Source organism: Biomphalaria glabrata, chromosome 15 (assembly GCF_947242115.1).
Source record: "Biomphalaria glabrata chromosome 15, xgBioGlab47.1, whole genome shotgun sequence".
Lineage (NCBI taxonomy): Eukaryota > Metazoa > Mollusca > Gastropoda > Planorbidae > Biomphalaria > Biomphalaria glabrata.
Genome location: NC_074725.1, coordinates 8,263,229 through 8,286,345, shown reverse-complemented (window position 1 = coordinate 8,286,345; position 23,117 = coordinate 8,263,229). Strand labels below are relative to the sequence as shown.

The window sequence follows — 23,117 nt, the reverse complement described above, 5'->3', positions numbered from 1 at the left end:
ATAGACAAAAACTAATAGGCCATACGTTTAGTTTAAATACTTAATAAAAACAGATGATCCAATTATAAATGAAAGCAAGTTAAATATATATATATATATATATATATATATATATATATATATATATATATATATATATATATATATATATATAATACTATTAAAAACACTAAGCTAATATATAGAAGAAAAACTGCTCATTTATAGGTATACATATCAATTCTGTAAGATATATTCCCGTTTTTATATAAACAAAATAATTACCACAAATTAATTAATTAGCTGGTTAATGATTTGATTGATTCGTGTTTTGTTAGGGACAATGAATAATTATTCTAAGTTTCGGCTTGATCCGAGAATGTGGGAAAGAGAACGTGTACACAATTAGTACGAGACAGACGAGTGAGCTAATATATGCGACAGACGGAGTGAGATGATATATGCGACAGACATAGTGAGCTAATATATGCGACAGACGGAGTGAGATGATATATGCGACAGACATAGTGAGCTAATATATGCGACAGACGGAGTGAGATGATATATGCGACAGACATAGTGAGCTGATATATGCGACAGACGGAGTGAGATGATATATGCGAAAGACATAGTGAGCTGATATATGCGACAGACGGAGTGAGATGATATATGCGACAGACATAGTGAGCTGATATATGCGACAGACGGAGTGAGATGATTATATATGCTTTGTTAAAACAACAATACTGGTGACATTGTTGATACTGTTGTATCGTGAGAATGTGTTCCCAAACAGTAATCTAGTGTATCATTGTCAGAACACCATTAAAAAAATATATGAGTCATTCTAGCATAATACAAGTTTTTGACTTGTTTTGTTTTACATATGTCGGTTGCGAAGATTGTTCCATCCTAAACCTAACTCTCTAGCACAGCGGTTCTCAACCTTTTATGCTCAATGCGACCCCCCCCCTTTCCCCGCACACACAGAATTAGAAGAATAGACAATAACAATCCATTTTTTCAATGGTCTTTGGCGACCCCTGGCAAATCGTCAATCGACCCCCAAGGGGGTCGCGACCCACAGGTTGAGAACCCCTGCTCTAGCAGGACGACAAGGGATGCCAACTGGCAGGGTTCGAATGGCAGAAACGACAGTCCAGAGCGCATGGGTTTCTATTATCTAAAATAAATCGTATACGTTCCCTATAGTCTTACTTAATATACGTGTTAACTCAAGGTCAAATAAATAGTACCAAGCTGAACAGTCAAATCCCAGGTGCATTTAAAATAGAATATTGTTTTACTCAAGTGTTTAATAACAGACATATTATGACAGCCATGTACAATGTCGACCCAAATAGCCGAACTGCTGTATATACGTATGACAGATTCCCGATGTACATTTAATCCACATAGAAAAACAAAGTTAGTTTAAACCCAGTTTTCCCTTTTCATTTGAGAAAGGGAGAATAGGAGGCTGGGGTGGGGAAGGGGGAACGGAGACAGAGAGAGAAAGAAGAAAAAAAAAGATGAGGGAAAGTCGACCAGTTTTGTAGCACACCCAATTATCCCCTCTCCCAAAGCAAGCCGTTCAGCAACTTTGATCAAAGGTTCTCAAGATCCAATATTTACATAATGTTTCATTCATGAATTTATAGAGCTTACTCATATGTATGTACTTTTCCGTATTTAGCCTAAATAGTATTAGGCCTGCATCGCTATGAGTATTTGATCATTACATTAAGCTTAGTCCTCATATCTCAATGAAGCTATTTTTCTAAAGAGGTGAAACAAACATACATCTAATGCTAAATATTGTTGGCCTAGTTGTATGACGTTTGTAGGATATGTCCGATGGTGTCAGTGCCAGCTTTAGGACGATTTTACCAATTGCCCGCGCCTGGCAGGGGCCCCGCTATATACATTTAAGCCTATCACTGTCCGCCATGGCTCTTGTCACAGGCTTGGCCTATCACTGTCCGCCATGGCTCTTGTCACAGGCTTGGCCTATCACTGTCCGCTATGGTTCTTGTCACAGGCTTGGCCTATCACTGTCCGCCATGGCTCTTGTCACAGGCTTGGCCTATCACTGTCCGCCATGGCTCTTGTCACAGGCTTTTAATGATGTAGGACTTAAAGGGTTAACATAATTAGTGTTGCATACGATTAGCTGAACTTTAATTAACCCAAAATGGCGCCTATCGCGTTTGAGTTTCTTCCAGTTCATGTTGTATAATAAAGGTTGATATAATGATCTAATGTATAATAATAGTTGTTATTGTAACAAATGTAGAAGAAGAGCCTCGCAAGCATCCATTACATTGGGTGGCCCTGGGTGGTATGATTGCTATTGTTAAATTACTAATGTTGTTCAATATTTTAATGTATTAACCTTAATAATAATAATAATGTTTATATCAATTCATATTTTAACTATGCCGACTGTAGCAATAAAACTTGATGTTATCTATAAGTAGAGGCGAAAGGCCACGCTGTTTTATCGCGAGAACCACTTAAGACCTTGCAGTTTCTAGGTCGCCCATGTGATCGTAAGTTACGGAGAAGTAACTCATTCAGTATTCTACATATGGATATGAAAGTTGTCTCCCTTACCTGTTGTTCTTCCACAAACTGGCTTCTCATTAACGATTGTAATTAAGTCTACTATTGGGTATAATTAGTAAGCTTGGATAGATACAGCTGTGTCTCTTAACCATTTCAACTGTTGTTTTCTACATATTTAAATGGAAAGGATTTTTTTCTAGTGTTTGCGTAAGGAATGAATTTTTTTTTTAAATACTTCATTACGTCACAACTATCACATTTATATCGTGGTAAGTAACGAAGACATGTATGTGACCAATATTTTAATTTCAGGCTAAATAAAAGTAAAATTTCAGAAATGGCACTCGAGACTTAAAAATCTGAAATTCATTTTTTTAAAAATATTTTTACAAACAGGTATATACATGAATTAGGGAGAAGGCTGGGTGATGGCTGAGTGGTAAAGTGCTTGGAATCCGAACCGAGAGGTATTGGGTTCAAATCTCGGTGAATGGTGGGATTTTGAATTTCGGTATTTTTGGACGTCCTGAGTCTGCCCAACTCTGAAGTCACCTGACGTTACTTGGGTAAAGGAAAGGAGTTTGGTCGTTGTGCTGGCCTCATAACAACCTCGTATGCCAAATAAACATTTACATTATCGGCCCTATAGATCGCAATGTCTAAAATGGGAACTTTACATCACTTATCTATAAATTAAGAACTCACCATAAAAATGACTTTTGTTTTACATATTTCGGATGTTCCTCCAGAGTAGAAGACTATTACATACCAGCCCATATCTCCTCAGGACAGAGTGGAATGGCAAGGGTTAGGGTTCGAACCCGGAACCATTAAGACGAGAGTCAAATTGGATACCACACGGTCAGACAGCCATTTCTGTGGTGTCTTAATAATGGTTTTCTTGATGGTCCCTTATTTTACTCGTGTGGCTTCTGTTCGATTTCAATTTACAAACGTCTACAACCCATTGATTTGTGTACTCTGTCTGCTAGGTCCTGGTTCGGTTTTTTGCAACTGAAAAAAGTAAATAAATGTCCCTATTACCATTTGGATGTGTGATCCGGGTTTTACCGTTTACTAAGGTCTAGGGCCTACTTGACGACAAATTTCAAATCTATCTAGATAGATTTGAAAATTGTCATCAAGTAGACCTTAGTAAACGGCTATCTATCTATCTATCTATCTATCTATCTATCTATCTATCTATCTATCTATCTATCTATCTATCTATCTATCTATCTATCTATCTATCTATCTATCTGTCTGTCTGTCTGTCTGTCTGACTGTCTTTATTACTTTTGTGAAAAAGCAGTTTGTAATGGTATTACAATTTTACTTTATGGTCTAAGAGAGTTGAAAGAGATTCTCCATGCATGACATATTTAGTATTTCTGCTTTTTGGCTCGTATTTTAATGATAAAACATGAAGTAACATGAAGATAAAACATGAAGTAACTTTTACTTGATTAAATGAGTTCCTTATTGAAATGACGAATAGATATATCGTCACATTATCGTGTTGTGTTGTTTTCTATCTTCTTATTAGAACTTTTTTTTAAGTTCAGGAATCGAAACGATTTTTTAAAATGGGTATTGGACCTCATTCACCAATCGTAAACAAACAACATTAAGTCACGTTCTTCTCTATCTATTCTATACAAATTACGATCTATTTTTTTTTTTGTCAACAATGGTTATCACGTGACAGTTTTTTTTTCCGTTGTTTTATCAATATTATCACGTGACCGACCGTTCGTTTCGGTGAATGAGGTTCAATTATAAGTTCGTATATCAAAAAAAATGTTTTTTCCCATTATGAACCCTTGCCAGAGGACTTATAAAGAATTCGAACGTTTTGAGAAGCTCACGCAGGGGAGACAATTTTTTCACTACAGATGTTCACTGTTGTGTTAAGAAATTGTTAGGAAGACCAAAGTAAAATTCAATTTTCGCCCCTCCCCCTCCTTTTTTTTTCTCCATCTCATGTCAAAGGTCCTGGTGTATTGATCTGGAGCCTCAAGATGTCTGTGTTCTCACCAAGAAAACAATATGTTTACCTCTCGTTACAACACATAGAGATGCATGTCGGGAATGTTTGCATTGAATTATCACAATCCCCTTAAAAGTACAGAGTAGACATGTTTGGACTAGGTTACATTAGCAGCAAACTTTCTAACATGCAGAGCACAATGTCAAGCGTATGTTCCTCACAGAAATTGACAGTCTGGCCAATCTTAATGAAACTTTTCCGAGACCGTAGAGTCCGCAACTACCAGTGAACCAAAGTTTAGTAAAGGGTTTTACTTCAGTTGTATTGTTTTTAAGTTTCATTTTTAACTATGAGAATGAACACAGGCAACGGCGTTTTTTTTTTTTGTTTTTTTTTTGCTAGTAGACCACTAAATATAGACAAACAGATAGGCTATATCAGTGTCAATCAATGAAATTTGATAAAATCAATAAAATCTCGCATTTTCGAATAGAAAAAAAAAATTACTTGCAACTACATCATACAACTATCTAGTGCAGACAAATCGTGAAGTCATGTACAACACAGTTTTTAGCAATAATATAACTTTTTGTTTTTGTCTGGGCTAGAGATTCGGGTCAAGAAGTTGCTGGAAGGTCACACTGTCGGGCTCGGATTACAACAAGGCGAGCTAAGGCGCTGATAGCGAAACGAAAGTTGACATTCCATGCCATGAGACGGTGGTGGGAGCACATCGACATGTAACTTAGATGAAAGAGGCTAATTAGTTTTCTCGCTAGCAGGGCCGGATTTAGACTTGATAAAACCCTAAGCTTTTAGAGATATGAGACTCTTGTAAGACACATTTCTCCTTTCCTATATCTTCAGAATGATTGAAAACATCCCTGCAACCATTTTGGGGGCCCACTAGCAAGTAGGAGCCCTAAGCTACAGCTTTCGATGCCTATAGGTCAATCTAGCACTGCTCGCTATTAACTCTTTTTCTCCTAACCGGCGATACAAACGTTGATTCCATTAGAATGTGGTAAATAATTAAGGAGAGAAAGAGTTAAAGAACTGGTTTGGGTTACCAGACATTTGCACGTCCGTATGAGGACAAAAAGAATAACAAAGCCTTAAAAAGAGGACCCCAAAAAATATGCGACTTTCTCGAGGCAGAATAGTCGAAATTCTCTCGACTGTTTTAACTTCGTTATGATGTGACAAAAAAAAATAATAAAATGATAAGGTCCGCTGCAAGAGGTCTTGCTTTAACACAAAGAAGTTTCGACGATCACGCTCATTACAGACGTAGGCCTACGTGCGCCATATCATAAGTACCGCGAACGTTCCTCGCATTGATCAGTGCTGTGAGATTTATACGAACGAATATTTCAATTTGATTAGAATAACACCATTAGTAAAATCATTAAACTTAGAGACGCATCAGGACAGAAGAATATAAAGTAAAGTAGCTATAATACATAAAACACTGAACCATAATCTAAAAATAGAAAAACAAAACATATTGAAATACTCAGAAAAATACAAAGATAGAGGCAAATTTCTTATTCCATACGCTAGAACAAATTTGTGCAAGTGCTCCTTATTCCCTAGTGCCATTAGAGAATGGAATGGGTTGCCTGAATTAGCCAGGAAGACCAACGACTTAGCAGAGTTTAAGTCATTGATCAACATGCATGACTAGATTGACACATGAAATGCGTAGGACGCAATTATCTTTTTTTTTTAAAGTGACGTCTGTAATATATAAGATAAGTTAAGATAGAGCGGTTTGATTGCAACAAAAACACTTTAAAATAGGTCAGTCCCTCCCCATTTAAAAAAAAATCTTTTTTAACATGCGCTATTTGTAATAGGAGAAAAAGAAGTCAGGAGAAAGAAGTTAGAGTAGCAGTAGTCTTGGTGCCGATGCCCTTCCGTCCGAGAACTTTACAGCGCTCCCCCAGAGCCCCATGTCTTTTAGATGCAATTTCCACAAACACAAATCTAGTTTAGAGACACAATAACATTATCCCCCCCCCCCCCCAAAAAAAAAAAAAGAAACAACTACAACCACAAAAAAAAAAAAAAAGATTACAGAGAGAGTTTGGATCACACAAACTCAGATGCGGCCCCACGTTCATGTAATATTCATGCCATTCACTTTTGTCTAAAGTAAAAATTTCAAAGAATCATTTGGTCTTGTTTTCACTTGAAAACAAACTTAACAACATATCATATATTATACTGAAAGTTCTGACTTAAAAGTAACGTTCTCCTTTCAGACCTTACAGTCTATAGGCGGATGATGTTAAGGTCATCTGTTTCTTTGGCCAATGTTTAACGAGCAAGATGCCATGTGGCCAGCACAACGACCAACCGCCTTTACTTTCCCAAACTAAAGTCAGGTACCCATTAGAGTTGGCTGGACTCAGAGGCAAAATCCCAAAATTCAAAATCACTGTTTTCACTGAGATTCCGAACCAGCTCCAGAAGCGCTTAATCACTCAACCACCGCGCTGAATTATATTTAGGCCCCCTATTTTTTTTTTACCCAATAGGAGAAATTGGAATTACAAAAGCTTTTCTAGTTTTTCGATCTAAATGTCGCAGATCGACTGACAAACGAAAGAAAACTAATAGCAGATGTTCATCTTACGAGGGCAGATAAAAAAAAATATAGATTAAGCCTATAGGCCTAAATATTTGAAAAATTTTGTGGGCTAACTTAACCCACCGTGCACATCGAAGGCCCGCCACTGCATTTACCACTGTGTAATTAATATTGGACCTTAAATTAAGAATATTTCGAGCCTCTTCTACTGGATAGGTAAATTTGGTTTGGAAATGTTTAGTTTACTGCAGCGCAACATTCCTGCTAGCAATGCTGCAATTTTTTGTTGTTGTTGTGTGGACCATTTGGGGATGGGGAGAATGTTTTCGCGCTGCCTTTACAAAAATAATTTTTAAAAATATTTCTGCTCAAGCTGGAATTATAACTCGTCTCCACCCCCCCCCTTTTTTTGATGTGGCAAGTCTACATTCCATGAAATTGTTATTTGTTTTTTTTTTATTGGCGTATTTTATTATAAAAAAAAACTGCTTGCATATTTTATTTAAAAAACTGAACGGTTCGCTTTCAGAAAATAAAACGTAGTCGTTGCACCAGAACTTTTCAAGATCTAAAATATCACGATATGAGATTTTCAATACATTTTCTAGTTTGTGATCTAAACGAGTAGCGCAAAACTTATATAAATACAATTATGCGAAAGAATTAATGGTTGTTTGGAGAGGATAACACAATTTAGTTAAAAATTGTGATCGGCAGATAATAAAGAGAACAAAACTTGAATTTAAAAAATACAAATAGTTAAAATCTTAACACCACTGCTACTGTGTACTAAACAAGACCCAAGATGTAGATATAGAATTTAGTAAAATATGAAACACGTATATCTAGATCTAGGTCTATGTCAAATTACTTCTAGAGTATGATCTACCCCCCTTTAGATCAAGATCAAATAAAGAAAAATTAAATGAACACCGAAACAATATTACCGAATTAAAATGACAAACAAAAAAGTTGGCTAGCTACATAACACTGACATACAACAGGTTAACTGAGGTTACAACCGAGGGTACAACTAGAACTAGACAGTCGTCAGTAGTAGACTAGAAGATTGTAACATTGTTACTGGCAAAGGTCGAAAGTCAAGGAACATAACATGAATGTTACACATGGACTATCAGTATGATGGCTCTGTACAGTTTAAAAATAAAGTCAAGAATGATCTAAATTTACTCTATAGTCTATACTATACTATAGTCTATACTTATACTAGTCTATACTATAGTATAGTTAACAATAGAGTCTAGTAACTAGTATTTTAATTTTACTAGACTAACTAAACTTACTAAAGTTTATATAATATAGAGTCTATTATATAATTTATATATTATATATATATTATTATATACAGTCAATAATAGTCTATATTTATAGTAAATAATAGTCTATTATAAATAGTATATTTTAAACTATTAGGCCTATAATCAAATAATCTGCTGTCAAAGTCGAACTTAACTTAGATTAGTTAGATTGACTTAGATTTAGATCTATTATTTATAATTATTGTTATTATATATTTATGGTCAAAGAGGTCATGTGTTGTTTTCATTTAATTCAGACAAATTTTACACACATTATTTTTTTTGATTCCGGACATTATAATTTATTTCGAACAGTCTATCTATATTTTGGCATCAATAAACTGAGATTTTCAATATATATTCATATTAACTAAATTTTAAGATCCCCAGGCATAGCCCCTCACATGAAATCATTTTAAAAGATGTTTTCAAATTATGCATAAATACGAACACAAAAAATAAAAATATGAACACACTTATTCTACCAAAATTAGGTCACTGGGATAGTGACTTCTACACCGACTTTTAGACTTATTTTATGTTTACATTATTAGATGTGTGTTGAATGTTTTTGTTTATTCATTTAATAAATTTCTAATACAGATGATCTTTTGTAGTATAGTACAGGCTAGGATAATAATAATTTTATTTATAAAGCGCTGTTAACAAACAAAATGTAGGCTCAAGGCGCTGTAATAACATTACAAACACTAACGCGACAGCTAAAATGACAAACTAATCTAAAAAAGTTTTGAACAGATAGGTCTTAATGTTCTTCTTAAAAGTGGTGTAGCATGTTGACTGTCTGGGGAGTGAGTACCAAACCTTTGGTCCGTGCACTGAAAAAGCCAGCAGACCGTAGCTTTTGAGGGAGAAATGTAGCACCACAAAAAGCGTTGAGTCCATTGAGCGCAGGGCTCTCTGGGGGACATATGGAGTAATCAGTTTGCTAAGGTACAAAGGCATCTCATTGTTATATTATACACTGATGACAAAGTGTTGCGACCTTGTAATCGATTCTCACTTTCATGGGAAGCCAATGGAGCGTGCGCAAGAGCGTAGTAGCTGAATCTCGTCTTGTTTTGCTAAGGACTATTCGTGCGGCGTTGTTCTGAATACGTTGCAGCTTTGCTATTTTGTCATCGGGTATACCTGCTAGCACAGCGTTGCAGTAGTCAAGGCGGTAGAGTATGAATGCCACAACTGACGTTTTTGTTGACTCCGTTGTTAAATATGGTTGGATCTGGCCTAATCTGCGCAGCTGCAGATAAACCCTCTTGCAGAGCTGACTTATGTGTGGGTCGAAAGATAGTGTTGACTAGAAGAAAACTCCAAGATTCCGCACTACATGGACATAAGGAACCTGGCAGTTCGTGATAAAAAGAGAATCTGTGTTTTCAACTTTTGAGACATTGTTCCGAGTGCCAATCTTAATTATTTCTGTCTTGTCTTCGTTCATCCTGAGCTTATTCTCAACCATCCAGTCGTTCACTCTTGCAACGGTACCACTGATTTTCTCTGCCAGATGCGACACCTCTGAGGGTACTGAGGAATCGTATAACTGTGAGTCATCGGCAAAGAAATGGTATAAGATGCCTGTTGGCCGTATGACACCGCTGAGTGGATATGTATACATAGTGAACAGTACTGGGCCTAGAACTGATCCTTGGGGTACTCCATACTTCCAGAGTAAGCTTGTTGATTCTTTCCCCTTAACGACACTTTGGGTGCGTTCAGTCAGGTAGGATCCAAGCCACTTTAGGACGATTCCTGCTAAACCAAAAGTGGCAGAGAATCTGGCCATCATACTTTCATGGTCTAGCATATCAAAGGCTGCAGACAAGTCCAGCATGGAAAGAATTGATAAGTGGCCTATGTCGGAATTGTGAAGTAAGTTGTTTAGTACCCTGACCACTGCTGTATCTGTGCTACGGCACTTCCTATTTGCAGATTGAAATTCTTCCAAGAGACAGTACTGTTCAAGGTGAGAAAGAATTTGCACCAACACGATGCGCTCCAGAAGCTTTGACAGGAAGGGAAGATTTGATACCGAGCGATAGTTTTTTAGGTCAAGACTGGATTTCTTTAATAAGGGCCTGACAAGTCCATGCTTAAATTGCTGTGGTACAATGCCTGAAGTCAGTGAAGAGTTCACAATGTTAGTAATTGTGGGTACAAGCTCATCTAAACATTCAAGGAGCAAGGAAGTTGGAATGGGATCAAGGTCACATGACTTATTGGGCATCTTGAAAATAGTACTTTTGACATAATCACAAGATACACGATGAAACTCGCAAAAAGGAGAATTTTGAAAGATTGGAGAGTGGTCAAGCTGTGATGAGAGGGATGGCATATCATTTCTGATCTGTTCAATCTTCCCAATGAAGAATCTATTGAAGGAATCAGGGAGTTCAGATACTGGCATAGATGACGGCAAACGTTCGTTATTTGCTCCCCCTACCATTTCAGCGGTGATCCTGAATAGCTCCTTTGAAGAGTCAGAAGTTTTGATTTTTTTTATCATACTAGTGCCTAGATATTGTCAATGACATGATTGACTAATATAGTCTAATTATGATATAATATTACATATATATATTGTATATAAAATATATCAGATGCTATAGACTAGTATAATATAGATGAGGTCTAAGTTAACTACATTGTCTAAACCTCCAGTGGAGTGTGGAGGAGACAGCGGGCAGGGATCAAACCCAAATCCATCATAATGATCAATATGACAGTACAGAGTGCATACCACACAACCATGCAAGATATCTTACAAGACAGCTATCCAGGATGAAATTTAGATTAGAGATTAGTGACTAGACGAGTGTTTCTCAAACTTTTGAAGAATTTCATGTGTGCCCCTTTAAAATTTTAGCTATAGCTGGGGACCTTTGAAAAGGAATGTAGCCTCTCACAGTTGGGTCCGGTAAGACTTTTATGTTTAGTAATGAAAAAGAAACTTAAAGCTATAATTATAACACAATTTTATGGTTTTAGTTGCATTAGTATTTACATTTAATATTACCATGTATACGGTAGGTTATATTAGTCCACAATATGTCCATATTTATATATTAATTGTTCATTAAAGCTAGTCCATTTAGTTTTGTTTTTTTCATGAAAATTTTAAAATGTTTTGTACAAGAAATGTTCATACTTTAGAGGCAGAATTTGAGTTACATGTTTTTATTGTTTATAATTATTGCTACTTTACTTTTTAGTCTCTTGATCTAGACATCTAGATCTCTTACTTTGGAAATTAGGAAATTAGAAGGTTACATTTTATTTGTGCGATAACAATCAAATAATTTTTTCAGAATGCTGCTGTGTCTCTGTGACTTCAAAGCATATGCTAGACTGCAATATGACATACAGGATTCTTAACATTTGCTGATAATTAACTAACCATCAAGATGAATCGTGTTATTACCAAACCTCCACCACCCATAGATAGAGGATGGGCATGGATGATAGTTCTGGGTAGGCTTATACTGTTCAGATATCTTTGTAGTGAATGTGATTTGTTAAATTAGATCAAGTTATTAGCCTTACTTTATATTTACATGGTAACTCTTCATGCCAATGTTTTCATTGTATTGAAGCTATGTGTGCTGGAGTTGTGGCTCTTGGTTTGTTTGTTTGTTTTAATTGTTTTGGATGTACCTTCAGAACTGAATTATTGTGTATCCTAACCCAAACCTCCCGTAGGACAGCAGGGGATAGCAACAGACATGTTTTTAACCCTGGACCATCAATATTTATAACATTGTTTCTTGGCTATTGAATGTATTTTTACAATATTTATGTAATAGGAGCATTAATAGCTTTGTCAGTATTTGTCTTTGTTTCTTAAAAGGTTCTGTTTGCTTTGTTTTACGTGTTTCTGATTCCATCAGATTATTACATCCTATCCCAAACGGCTTGGGATGGCCGTGGGCAGGGTTTGAACCTGGAACCATCAAGACAACAGTCCAGAGTGCATACCGCATACCACAACCAGGCATTTCTACAGTTTAAGTCAAGCTTATCGTCTCAAAATGTCAATGTCTTGTTAGCCTTAGTGTACTGTATATATTGTCTACAAGTGTAGTCACTAAATAAACTCAGTGTTGTTGCATCTGTTTTCTTTTGTGGAATGTTGTTCTTAATTGAAAAAAGAGTCTTGTAATCACAACAAATTTCCTTTAAGGATCAATAAAGCAGTATTAGTCTTAGTCATTTAGATGTGTGTTAATTTAACATGTTGAGGTTAAAATTTGTTTCTATGTTATCTATGTATTTGTTATTTAAGGTGGTCATATATTGTATCAAAAGTCTTAAGTCTTTTCTGTGTTTCAAGAGCAATTTTCAGAAGTTTTATTATGTAGATTTGTAAGACAAGGTTTTGTTAATTCTCTATGTGAAGTTGAATTAGTTTTTGTTGGCATGTTAAATTGATGAAAACATTTAAAAAATTTTGCTTATTCATTTTGATCACAGAATTTCATGTTCTTATTTTTGATGAACTTTTTCTTGGGAACTAGGTGTGTTTATCTGCACATTCTTCATGGTTGGAATAGCAAAGTCTTATGGGCTTTTCCTGTTGGCTTTTAGAAATGAGTTTCAGACATCCACCTCTCTGGCTACAATGCCAATGAGTGTAGCGTCATTTGTTTATGCTTTTGGAGGTAAACTGGTTATGTTATAAATATATAGGTTAGTTATACATTAATATTTGTTTCTAGTTATCTTTAGCCTGAATATAAATTGTTTTCATTTATACCCATTTGTTTTGATTGTATTTGTCTTTAAAGCACCAACTGCGCTACTTCTGGCTGAAAAATTTACTGCCCAGAAGGTGGTGATAGCTGGAGCCACAATTGGACTGATTGGAATAGCTTTGAGTAGCTTGCTCTTGAGTATGCCCTATGTTATTGTGCTTTATGGATTGTGTGTTGGTGAGATTTGTTCTTTTCTATATTTGAAAGCCCTACTCAATTATTTGACAATCTTCAGAGTTTGTTTTAACTTTCCTATGTACTAAAATATTCTTTGATTTTTTTGTTAAAATTTTAATGAAAACTAATATGTAATTTGTTAATTCAATTATATAACAAAGTCACTCAAACTGTATGCGGTTCTGAACTTTAGTCATTGTCATCTTATTTAGTTCATTGTTGTGTTCCAAATCTTACATCTTGAGTGTAAACAAAAAGTAAATCCTTTAATTGAGATTTTATATACTTAAGAAAGATTTCTTTTAGTATTTTTCCTAAAAACCATTTGAGAAACCTAGATTAATTTGTTCATTATTTTTGTTTGTTCAGGAATGGCAAACTCTTCCTTTTTTGGAAATGGCCTCGTTATGATTGGCAAGTACTTTAGGAAATATCGGTCTCTGGCTACTGGGGTTGGTTTAGCTGGAGCAAGCATCGGTCAGTTTGCCATGCCACCTATTATCCAGATTCTTCTGGACAAGTACAGCTTATCTGGGACTTTGCTTATCGTATCAGCATTGTACTTCCATGTAGCAGTAGCTGGTGCCCTGTTTCGACCCATTGAGAAGTATGGCCCACCACCTGAAGCTCTTGGAAATCAAGCACCAAAAGAGGTAAAGGAAACATCATTTTCAGTGTCATTTAGTTGAAAGCATTTATGCTCTATGAGACTACCTCAAAAGTTAATCACATTAATATCTTCCCTTTTGTAGTTGAAATCCTCAGATTTAATGTACATGATTTACAATAATTCAATATTTAGCACAAGGGCTTTAATACCATGTGGGATTTATGCTAGTTCACTTAGCATATTTGTTTTACATGTTTCGAATGTCCCTTTATTTTTTAAAATCATTACATCCTAGCCCAATCCTCCTGCAGGATGGGGAGGGATGGTGACAGGCAGGGTTTGAGATCATTGATTAAAAGTCCAGAGCTCTTACCACATGACCAGCAGCCTGTTAACATTCTTAGAGTTAGTGGCGAGGATTTAAACAATGTTAATTTTTTATGGGGCGGGGGAGGGAGAAAGAGAGAATATGATATAGAAATCACAATTATTATTATAGCTTTTATATAGCGCTACTTTCATGCTTATAGCATGCTCAGAGCGCTTTGGTCCAATCTCATTTGTGGACCAGTGGGGGAGGACGGGGTATCTAGGAGTTGGTTTTCCATGCTGCCTTTAGGCGCTCAGTAAACGCAACTCTGCCCGAGTCATGTGTAGAACCTCGAGCCCCCTTCTATGTAGCCAAGACAAGCCAAGTTCAAGCGCACTTAGCCTCTCGACCACACTTCCCACAAGCCAGAAGGGAGTGTTTGGGGGGGGGGGGCATTTAAAGCGGGCCATTCCAATTAAACATAACATATACTAGAATTCATGGATCAAACAGGAGAATGTGTTCAAATGTAGACAGTTCTATTTAAGTGCAAAATAAAGGCTGGGTACAGCTAAAATATGTGAGCATTATGATTTACTGGTTTTAATAAGAAAAAAGGACCCAAGCCAAAAAATGTCATAGAGCCTATCAGATATTTTGGATAAAAACTGAAAAACAGAAGATTAGTCAGATAAATATTTTATTAAGGCGGAGAAAAGTGATACTCGAATTTAGGGGTTGGTCCATTCAATGTAATAAATACTATAATTCACAGGCCACAGAAATTTATGGGGGAGCAAAAACTTGTTGTCCATTTTATTATTGTTATAAGTAAGAGAAAAAAAAGGCAGGAGTCCATGGCCAAATAATATATAGTGCGAGAACAAATCAATTGGTGTAGGTGGTGGGTAATGTTAATATGCATGCATTTGTGACATTACAATCCTTTCAAAGCTTTTAAATGATAAAGTTGTTAATCTCTCTGTCTTTCATTTCATCAGGAGCAGAAAGAGCTTCTAAATGACATTAAAAAGGAAACTGTGGAACCTGGGGAATCAGTAAAGAATGGAGCTACTGTACAGGCTGATGATGTTGTGCCATTAGATGAGAGCAGAGAGGACAAGTCACCCATGTTACCAAACCAAAATGGTTCTGATGTTGACATGAAAGCAGTCTTATCTAGCACTGGTAGCATCCACCTGCTTCCATCTCCAGAGGCAGAGAAACCAGTGGCATTGCCAAAAAAAGGACCTAGGTGGCAAATGTTTGACTTTAAAGTTTTGTATAGCATTGTAACACTTTTATTCACTCTAGTCTCCTTTTTGGTATTTTTTGGATATTTCAATTTCATCATCTTCTTACCGAGTGTTCTGAAGTCAAAGGGCATTGAACACTTCAATGGAGCACTGTTGATATCAATCTGTGGTGCCGGAGATCTCATTGCCAGAATCGGGACTGGAATTTTAGCAGATACCAACATTATTGCCAGGTATAAACTTAAATCGTTGGCGTGCTTTTTGTGTGGAGTGACCATTCTCATCTTCCTCTTTACTGACAAGATGGAAGTGCTCGGTGTCCTCTCTTTCTTGTACGGATTTTTTGGAGGAGCCTATGTGATATTGTTCTCGGTAGTTCTGTTAGACTTGGTGGGCTTGTCTCTGATGTCGAAGAACCTGGCTGTGGTCCTTCTTGTCCAGGGAGTTGGTGCATCTGTTGGGCAGATCTTCCTGGGTGAGTTTGATTTAAAATACACAAAACATTCTTCGGTTAAAGCTCTGCTTAGATTACATTTAAATACAGAATATATGCAGATTTGGTTACAAATGTGATCGCCTAGTGCTGAAACAATGAACAGTGTTTATGTTTACATGTAAAATGGATTACTAGAAGACAATATTTTTAATGTAAAAAAAAAATGGTGAACTATTTATTACAAGGCATGCCCTGGACATGGCATAAACCGTTCATGTCTGACTTGGTAATTAGGATAGTTGCCTGGTCATGAAGTATGCGCACTGGACTGTCGTCAGACTTTTTGATGGTCCCAGGTTCATACTCTGCCCGCTGCCATCCCATGTCATTCTGCATGAGGTTTTGATTATGAAGTAAATTATCTTCAACTCTAAAGGAACATCCAAAACATGTAAAGCATTTTATAAACAAACATTTTAACACAGCATGGCAGCAAAAATTGCCATTTTAGGTTCCTAAGAAATAAACCTACTTGTTATTAATTATCTACAGTTTCAGGTTATCATACTCTCATTTCATCTTTCCCTTGACTTTCATCGTAGTGTGACAGTTTGCATAACGAAATCCCTCCACTTTTCCCTGTCAGCAGCTGTCCTTACAGGATATTATGAGAGATGTCTGTTATCTGTAACAATGTTATCCAGTCAGCTTTTCTTTGGACGACCCTTTCTTCATGGTCCCTCCACTGTACTTTTGATAGTTAGTCATGTGTTACAATATAACCAAACATGCTCAGCTTTTATCTCTTCAAAGTATTGAGGAGTTCTTCCTTTTTGCAAGCCAGAGAGTGTTGATTAGTAAAAAATAAAAACTCATTTGTCTTCTTTTCCTGGTATCTGATATTTTTACTAGTGTCAGAAATTTTAATTGAAAATGTCAGTGTTTGACTGAATACATTAGGTTGATTTCATAGAGGACTTTGAACTAGTCCAGGTTTATTTTGTTTTACTATGTATCAATTTGTATTTATGACTTGCAGGTATGTCTAGAGATGCCACCGGTTCCCATAATCTTATCCTCATCTTGTGTTCACTGACTATGATAGTTGGAGGTGTCCTGCTGTTTGCTTACCCACTATTCAGGAAATGTGAAGAGGCTAGGCTTCAGCGACTAGAGAGGCGTCAAATGTTAAATCCTTGAGATCAAGCTGCTGGACGTTTTTTTAATGACTTTGCTATTAACAAAAAATAAGGATTATGCTTGGAAAATGTCTGTACACAGTTACCTGAACAGGGAAATCCTTGTAAATCATTCATATAAAATATGAACTTGTGATTCAGCTAGATTTTTTATAAAATATGTTTTCTTTGCATTGTTTTAGCTATGATATTTTTTTTGTCTTTTTATGCAGTGAAATTGATAAACAGACAACACAAACACAATTGTGTCTATATGGGAGAAACTACAAATCTTGTTTGTCTAGAGATTTTTATTTTAAGCGTGTGCCCTTTTTTTTTTTTTTGAAAGAAATTATTATTTGTTGTAGTTTATAATTTTGTATTGATTCCATGAGATTATGTTAAAAAAATGGGGACAACTCTTGGACAAGTTTTCATCATATTTTACTGCAGTAATACTGGAACTTCGCTAAGTGAATGGTTTATATTTTATTTTTTTCATTTTATTTCTGAAATTTCTTTGATTTTAATTGTATAGCACTACTTCAGTCTTGCAACAAATTTCAATGTACACTTGAGTGTACTGTACACATAAGTTGTCCAAATAGAATCTGTTTTGGCAGATATTAATCTCCATAAGCTAATGAGCTCATACTTCAGAAAGTAATCTCTACAAAGTTTCTCCTTAAATGTTTTTTCTCTAGAAATATTTCTTCTTGATCATACATTGGAGGAAATCTTTTTTTCAAACCAAAGTCAATTTTTGACTTCATTTTTGAATACCGGTAATTTATTGTTAATATTGTATGTTAAACTTTGTGTGAAAATAAATTGCCTGTATAAAATACAATGTAGACTGATATTAAAGTGCAAATCATATGCTATGTCTAATTTTTATCATGTTAATATAGCAAATCACATGGTAATGATATTTGTTAAATTTAACTTACACTGACCTCCATTATGTCTATATATAATGTGCAGTATTCTTGATGCATTTCTATTTACTTTTGAAAGATTTCTGAATTTTATTCTGTTTAGTTGAAATATTTTATACATTCATAGTGAATTTGTTTCTTTTTTAAGTTTGATTCTCATTTTAACTTGTTTCAAATTTTTTAATGTGTGATCTGTTTTATGATCTCCTAATTGAAATGTATTTTCTAGCATGCTCCAGAAAATCTGTTTATACTGTCACTTCCATACCTAAAACTTAACACTGTTCAATGTTTTTACTTGTAAAGAAAAAAATACCTTTTGTCTTATTTAAAAAATGATTTTATTCACAATTGTTGTTAGTCGTTATAGTTAGTTATTATAGTTATATAGTTAGTGGTTATATAGTGTTGACCTTACAATGCAGCAATCTTGTTTAAAATATTTGTAAATATTTATATGTTCTATCATTTAGCATTTTTGCTTTTGTGTTTAGACCAAATGATGTTTGTTGAAATCTGTGGTTGTATAGAATTATTTTTAGAACTTTTTTGGCTGATTTTATATCTTGTTTAAACATTGTACATCTCTAGTCCTTTCTATCAGTGCGAGTCTTTTCTTTTAATAGCTGGATACAAAAACTTGTTATTTAATTGTGGATTTTTAAATGATGATTACATAATTATTAAGAAATATGAATGTGGGGACGGCTTGTGGATTGATATGGAAACCTTTAAAGCTTGTTTACATATGTGTATACTGTATTTCCATTTCTGCATATAACCTGCATACAACCTGCATACACATATAGCCCACACAAGCGTATAACCCACAAAAATAAAAAAAGAAGTAAAAACAATATCATACAACCTGCATACTTGATAGACCCCGCATGTGATACGATCCTATGGTTGTATCTGTACACAGTGAACTATAGAAGGTTTAAAGACCTGCCAGTATGTCCATAGTTTCTGTTATGCTATTTTTATGAGTAAAACAAAACTTCACATCTTTGTACACCCCACATAGATGCCATTTGTTTGTAAAAACTAACAATTGCGTGTCTCTATGCGAAACGGATGGTGCGGGACCCAGTCTGTTGTGTAGGGATAAAGATAATAAGTGAAAATTAAGATTTTGTATTAGAAAATAAATTCGTCTTTGCACTTTACTCAGTCTTTACTCAGTACAAAGTTACGATAAAATTAACTTTACTTTACAAGCCTTGCGTGTAACGCAGTCATACATTATATCTCATCAAAATTCATTTCCTACATAGATCACGCTCAATAGTAAGAGTTGTCAAATTTTTCAATCTTTCTCCATGAATTGTTGTCCTCAAGTAATTCTTTATCAGTTTGAGGCGCGTGAAGATTCTTTCACCCGATGCCACAATTATGGGTATTAAAAATATTGTGAGTGCAACAAAGTTTTAGAAAGTAGTGTATCTTTCATTAGTGGACTGGAGTGTTGGCGGTATTTGGTCGAACATGCCTTAAAAATTCCATTTCATCTGCTAATTCTCACCCACATATATCCGCTTACTGGTCAATTGATGACATCAATGCTTGCTCGAGGCTCAGGCTGGCTGTAAACTTTCTAATGTCATCACGCTGAAATCTGACAGGAAACCCAAATAGATTGTGGTTAGATTTCAACTGTTTTAATCTCGGCTGCAAGTATTGAATTGCATTGTCCACAATTCTGTTGAAGCAATTTATCCTGTAGTCATCTTCAGCATTTCCAGGAATGAAGTTTTCCACAGATTTGACGTTTGGCTGGAAAAATTGAAATAACTTCCATGTTCTTAGCCAATTCATTTGCTGTAATAAGAATCTGAACAAACCCATCAACTCACAGTTTCTTTAGCCAAGTCATCAAGTTATTGTGCAAATCTATTGGAGTGATCAAATCTACTGTTTCACCTAGCAGATCTTTACTCACAAAAATGACTTGGACAAGCATGGCGTACCATAACACAAGTGACACTAGGAGTTTGTACTATTCCCATGTTTCCTACAGTGTTTCTGCTTCACTGTTAATTATCGCATCATTAGTCTCTTCAGCTAATTCATTGAGTGCGTCACAAATTTCAGGAAATTGATAACAAAGTGCTTTCACATAATCTACACAATTTTGTCAATTTTTCAAGAGATTTGATTTTGAGTTTTCAGAATATTTTCAGGACAGGACTTTTTCGTATAATTTGCAATTTCAGGAACTTTCCAAGAGATGCTGGAAAATCAGGAGGCAGTTAAATATTAATTTAATAATTTACACCTAGAATTAGCCCCTGGGTTATATGTGCAAAAATACAGTAAACACATATAATATATATGTAAGCAAAATCTTATTTTTTAAAAAAAAAGGTGTAATACAAAATCTTATTTTTTTTAAAAAAAAGGTGTTATGTTTTGTATTGAATTAATATTTTTAAGATATTTTTACAAAAAGAAAAAGAATTTTTTTTCACAGACCTTATAGCAAGAACTACATTTATGATAGCTGAACTTTTTTTCTTTTTTACTCAGTAATTGAAATGAAGAGTTCTTGAAAGAAGACCAACTTGTAGTCTCTGTATCATTCCATGAGGCTTTGACAAAACAAAAAGTTATATGTGCCAGTAGTCTGTACATTTTAATTTTACTGTACAAAAAGATATTTTGTTATAATTTCTTACATTTTTGTGTGTTTAAAATATTTATTTGACCAAACAAAATAATAATTTTAAAAATGTTGACATACCCCCACCTTAACTCATCACTGACCTCTGTATCAATGTGATATTCATTGTATATTGTTGGGTCTGAGCCTGACAAACATATTCTAGTGATTTCTACCTCTTTTAATAAAGAAAAAAAACAAAGCGTGTGATTAAATGTATTATTACTCCATAAATCGTTTCTGACATCAATACATTGACACTACTGTCAAATGCACATTTTCGTCCATGTTTTGATTGAGATACTCAAATGTATTATTGAAGCAATAAATGAAGGATGCCTTAAGTTCTTTGGTAATAAATTATGTTTGTCATGAAACAGTCACATCGGATCACCAGACTTTGGTTCTATGCCTGGGGATGTTTATGTTTTGTTTAAAGAGTTAAGACTTTATATGTCCACATATTAATAAAGACTGTTGTCAAACACATTTTAATGGCATGTTTAATGACACAGTGGATGACATGTTAATGACATTTGATGACAAATTGATTATATGTTTAATGACATTAGATGACATTTGTTGATATGTTTAATGACATGCTTGATGACAGATGACATTTTCATTTGGCTTCAGTGTATATTTTAGTCATTGAACTTTATGCATTTCAGATGAATGTTTGGTTGTTTTTTTCAATGTGTGAAAAGTAAATACTTTAGAAAAACACAGGCATACATTTTATAAAAATCTTCAGTGCTATATTTTGCTACTTATTATCCTACATGTTATAAAGACCCATAGTGCTACATGTTTTAAAAGCCCACTTACAGTCCCACATAATATTTAAGTCTTTAAAACAAATAGGCATCCCAATTGAACATTGGTGAGTCACATCAACTTTGGTACCAAACTCTCTTTACACACTATGTAAAAGTCCCACCAGCTGTCTCAGCATTCATCCTTACAGTGTACTGTATCTTTACATGCATGTAAAAAGTTTTTTTTTTAGATCATTTCATTTGCAGCGAAAGGTTTGTTATTTTAGATCATTTCGATTGCAGCGAAAAGTTTGTTTGTTTTTTTTTAGATCATTTTGTTTGCAGCTAAAAGTTTGTTTTTTTTTAGATCATTTCGTTTGCAGTGAAAAGTTTATTTTTTTTTAGATCATTTCGTTTGCAGTGAAAAGTTTATTTTTTTTTAGATCATTTCATTTGCAGCTAAAAGTTTGTTTTTTTTTAGATCATTTCATTTGCAGCTAAAAGTTTGTTTGTTTTTTAAGATCATTTTGTTTGCAGCTAAAAGTTTGTTTTTTTTTTAGATCATTTTGTTTGCAGCTAAAAGTTTGTTTTTTTTTAGATCATTTCGTTTGCAGTGAAAAGTTTATTTTTTTTTTAGATCATTTCATTTGCAGCTAAAAGTTTGTTTTTTTTTAGATCATTTCATTTGCAGCTAAAAGTTTGTTTGTTTTTTAAGATCATTTTGTTTGCAGCTAAAAGTTTGTTTTTTTTTAGATCATTTTGTTTGCAGCTAAAAGTTTGTTTTTTTTTAGATCATTTCGTTTGCAGTGAAAAGTTTATTTTTTTTTTAGATCATTTCATTTGCAGCTAAAAGTTTGTTTTTTTTTAGATCATTTCATTTGCAGCTAAAAGTTTGTTTGTTTTTTAAGATCATTTTGTTTGCAGCTAAAAGTTTGTTTTTTTTAGATCATTTCATTTGCAGTGAAAAGTTCGTTGTTTTTTTAGATCTTTTCGTTTGCAGCGAAAAGTTTGTTTGTTTTTAGATCATTTCATTTGCAGCAAAAAGTTTGTTATTTTAGATAATTTCGTTTGCAGCTAAAAGTTTTTTGTATTTTTAGATCATTTCATTTGCATCGAAAAGTTTGTTATTTTAGATCATTTCATTTGTAGCAAAAAGTTTGTTATTTTAGATCATTTCATTTGTAGCAAAAAGTTTGTTATTTTAGATCATTTCGTTTGCAGCAAAAAGTTTGTTATTTTAGATCATTTCATTTGTAGCAAAAAGTTTGTTATTTTAGATCATTTCATTTGTAGCAAAAAGTTTGTTATTTTAGATCATTTCGTTTGCAGCAAAAAGTTTGTTATTTTAGATCATTTCATTTGTAGCAAAAAGTTTGTTATTTTAGATCATTTTGTTTGCAGCTAAAAGTTTTTTGTATTTTTAGATCATTTCATTTGCATCGAAAAGTTTGTTATTTTAGATCATTTCGTTTGCAGCAAAAAGTTTTTTTTTTTGTTTTTTTTTTACAAAGAGACATGGACAGAAACTTGGGTGTAAACAGAAAAATAAAGATGCTCAGATGCTACATTTG

The 23,117-nt window shown here is 34.5% G+C and overlaps 1 protein-coding gene across 4 annotated transcripts; it reads left to right on the top strand.

Moving 5' to 3' along the window:
• Positions 1-2,568: 2,568 nt before the first annotated feature.
• Positions 2,569-23,109, top strand: LOC106057210 (monocarboxylate transporter 12-like). 4 transcript variants are annotated; one of them, XM_013214322.2, is made up of 7 exons: positions 2,569-2,754; positions 11,779-11,941; positions 12,985-13,128; positions 13,255-13,398; positions 13,768-14,051; positions 15,320-16,049; positions 17,050-23,109. In XM_013214322.2, exons 2-7 carry the CDS (start codon positions 11,875-11,877, stop codon positions 17,208-17,210), a joined length of 1,530 nt encoding a protein of 509 aa, XP_013069776.2. In that variant the 5' UTR covers positions 2,569-2,754; positions 11,779-11,874; the 3' UTR covers positions 17,211-23,109. The 4 variants fall into 4 exon arrangements, with proteins under 4 accessions (XP_013069776.2, XP_055868733.1, XP_055868729.1 ...); XM_056012758.1 differs by having other exon boundaries at positions 2,753-2,816; XM_056012754.1 differs by lacking the exon at positions 2,569-2,754 and adding an exon at positions 7,891-8,271.
• The last annotated feature ends 8 nt before the right edge of the window (positions 23,110-23,117 follow it).

What these genes read in the sequence shown, in the direction of transcription:
- LOC106057210 (XM_013214322.2), top strand. Translation starts at nt 11,875, where the DNA reads ATGAATCGTGTTATTACCAAACCTCCACCACCCATAGATAGAGGATGG. An exon ending in GCTTTATGGATTGTGTGTTG is followed by an intron (nt 13,399 to 13,767) that starts GTGAGATTTGTT and finishes TTGTTTGTTCAG; the next exon opens with GAATGGCAAACTCTTCCTTT. An exon ending in TGTTGGGCAGATCTTCCTGG is followed by an intron (nt 16,050 to 17,049) that starts GTGAGTTTGATT and finishes TATGACTTGCAG; the next exon opens with GTATGTCTAGAGATGCCACC.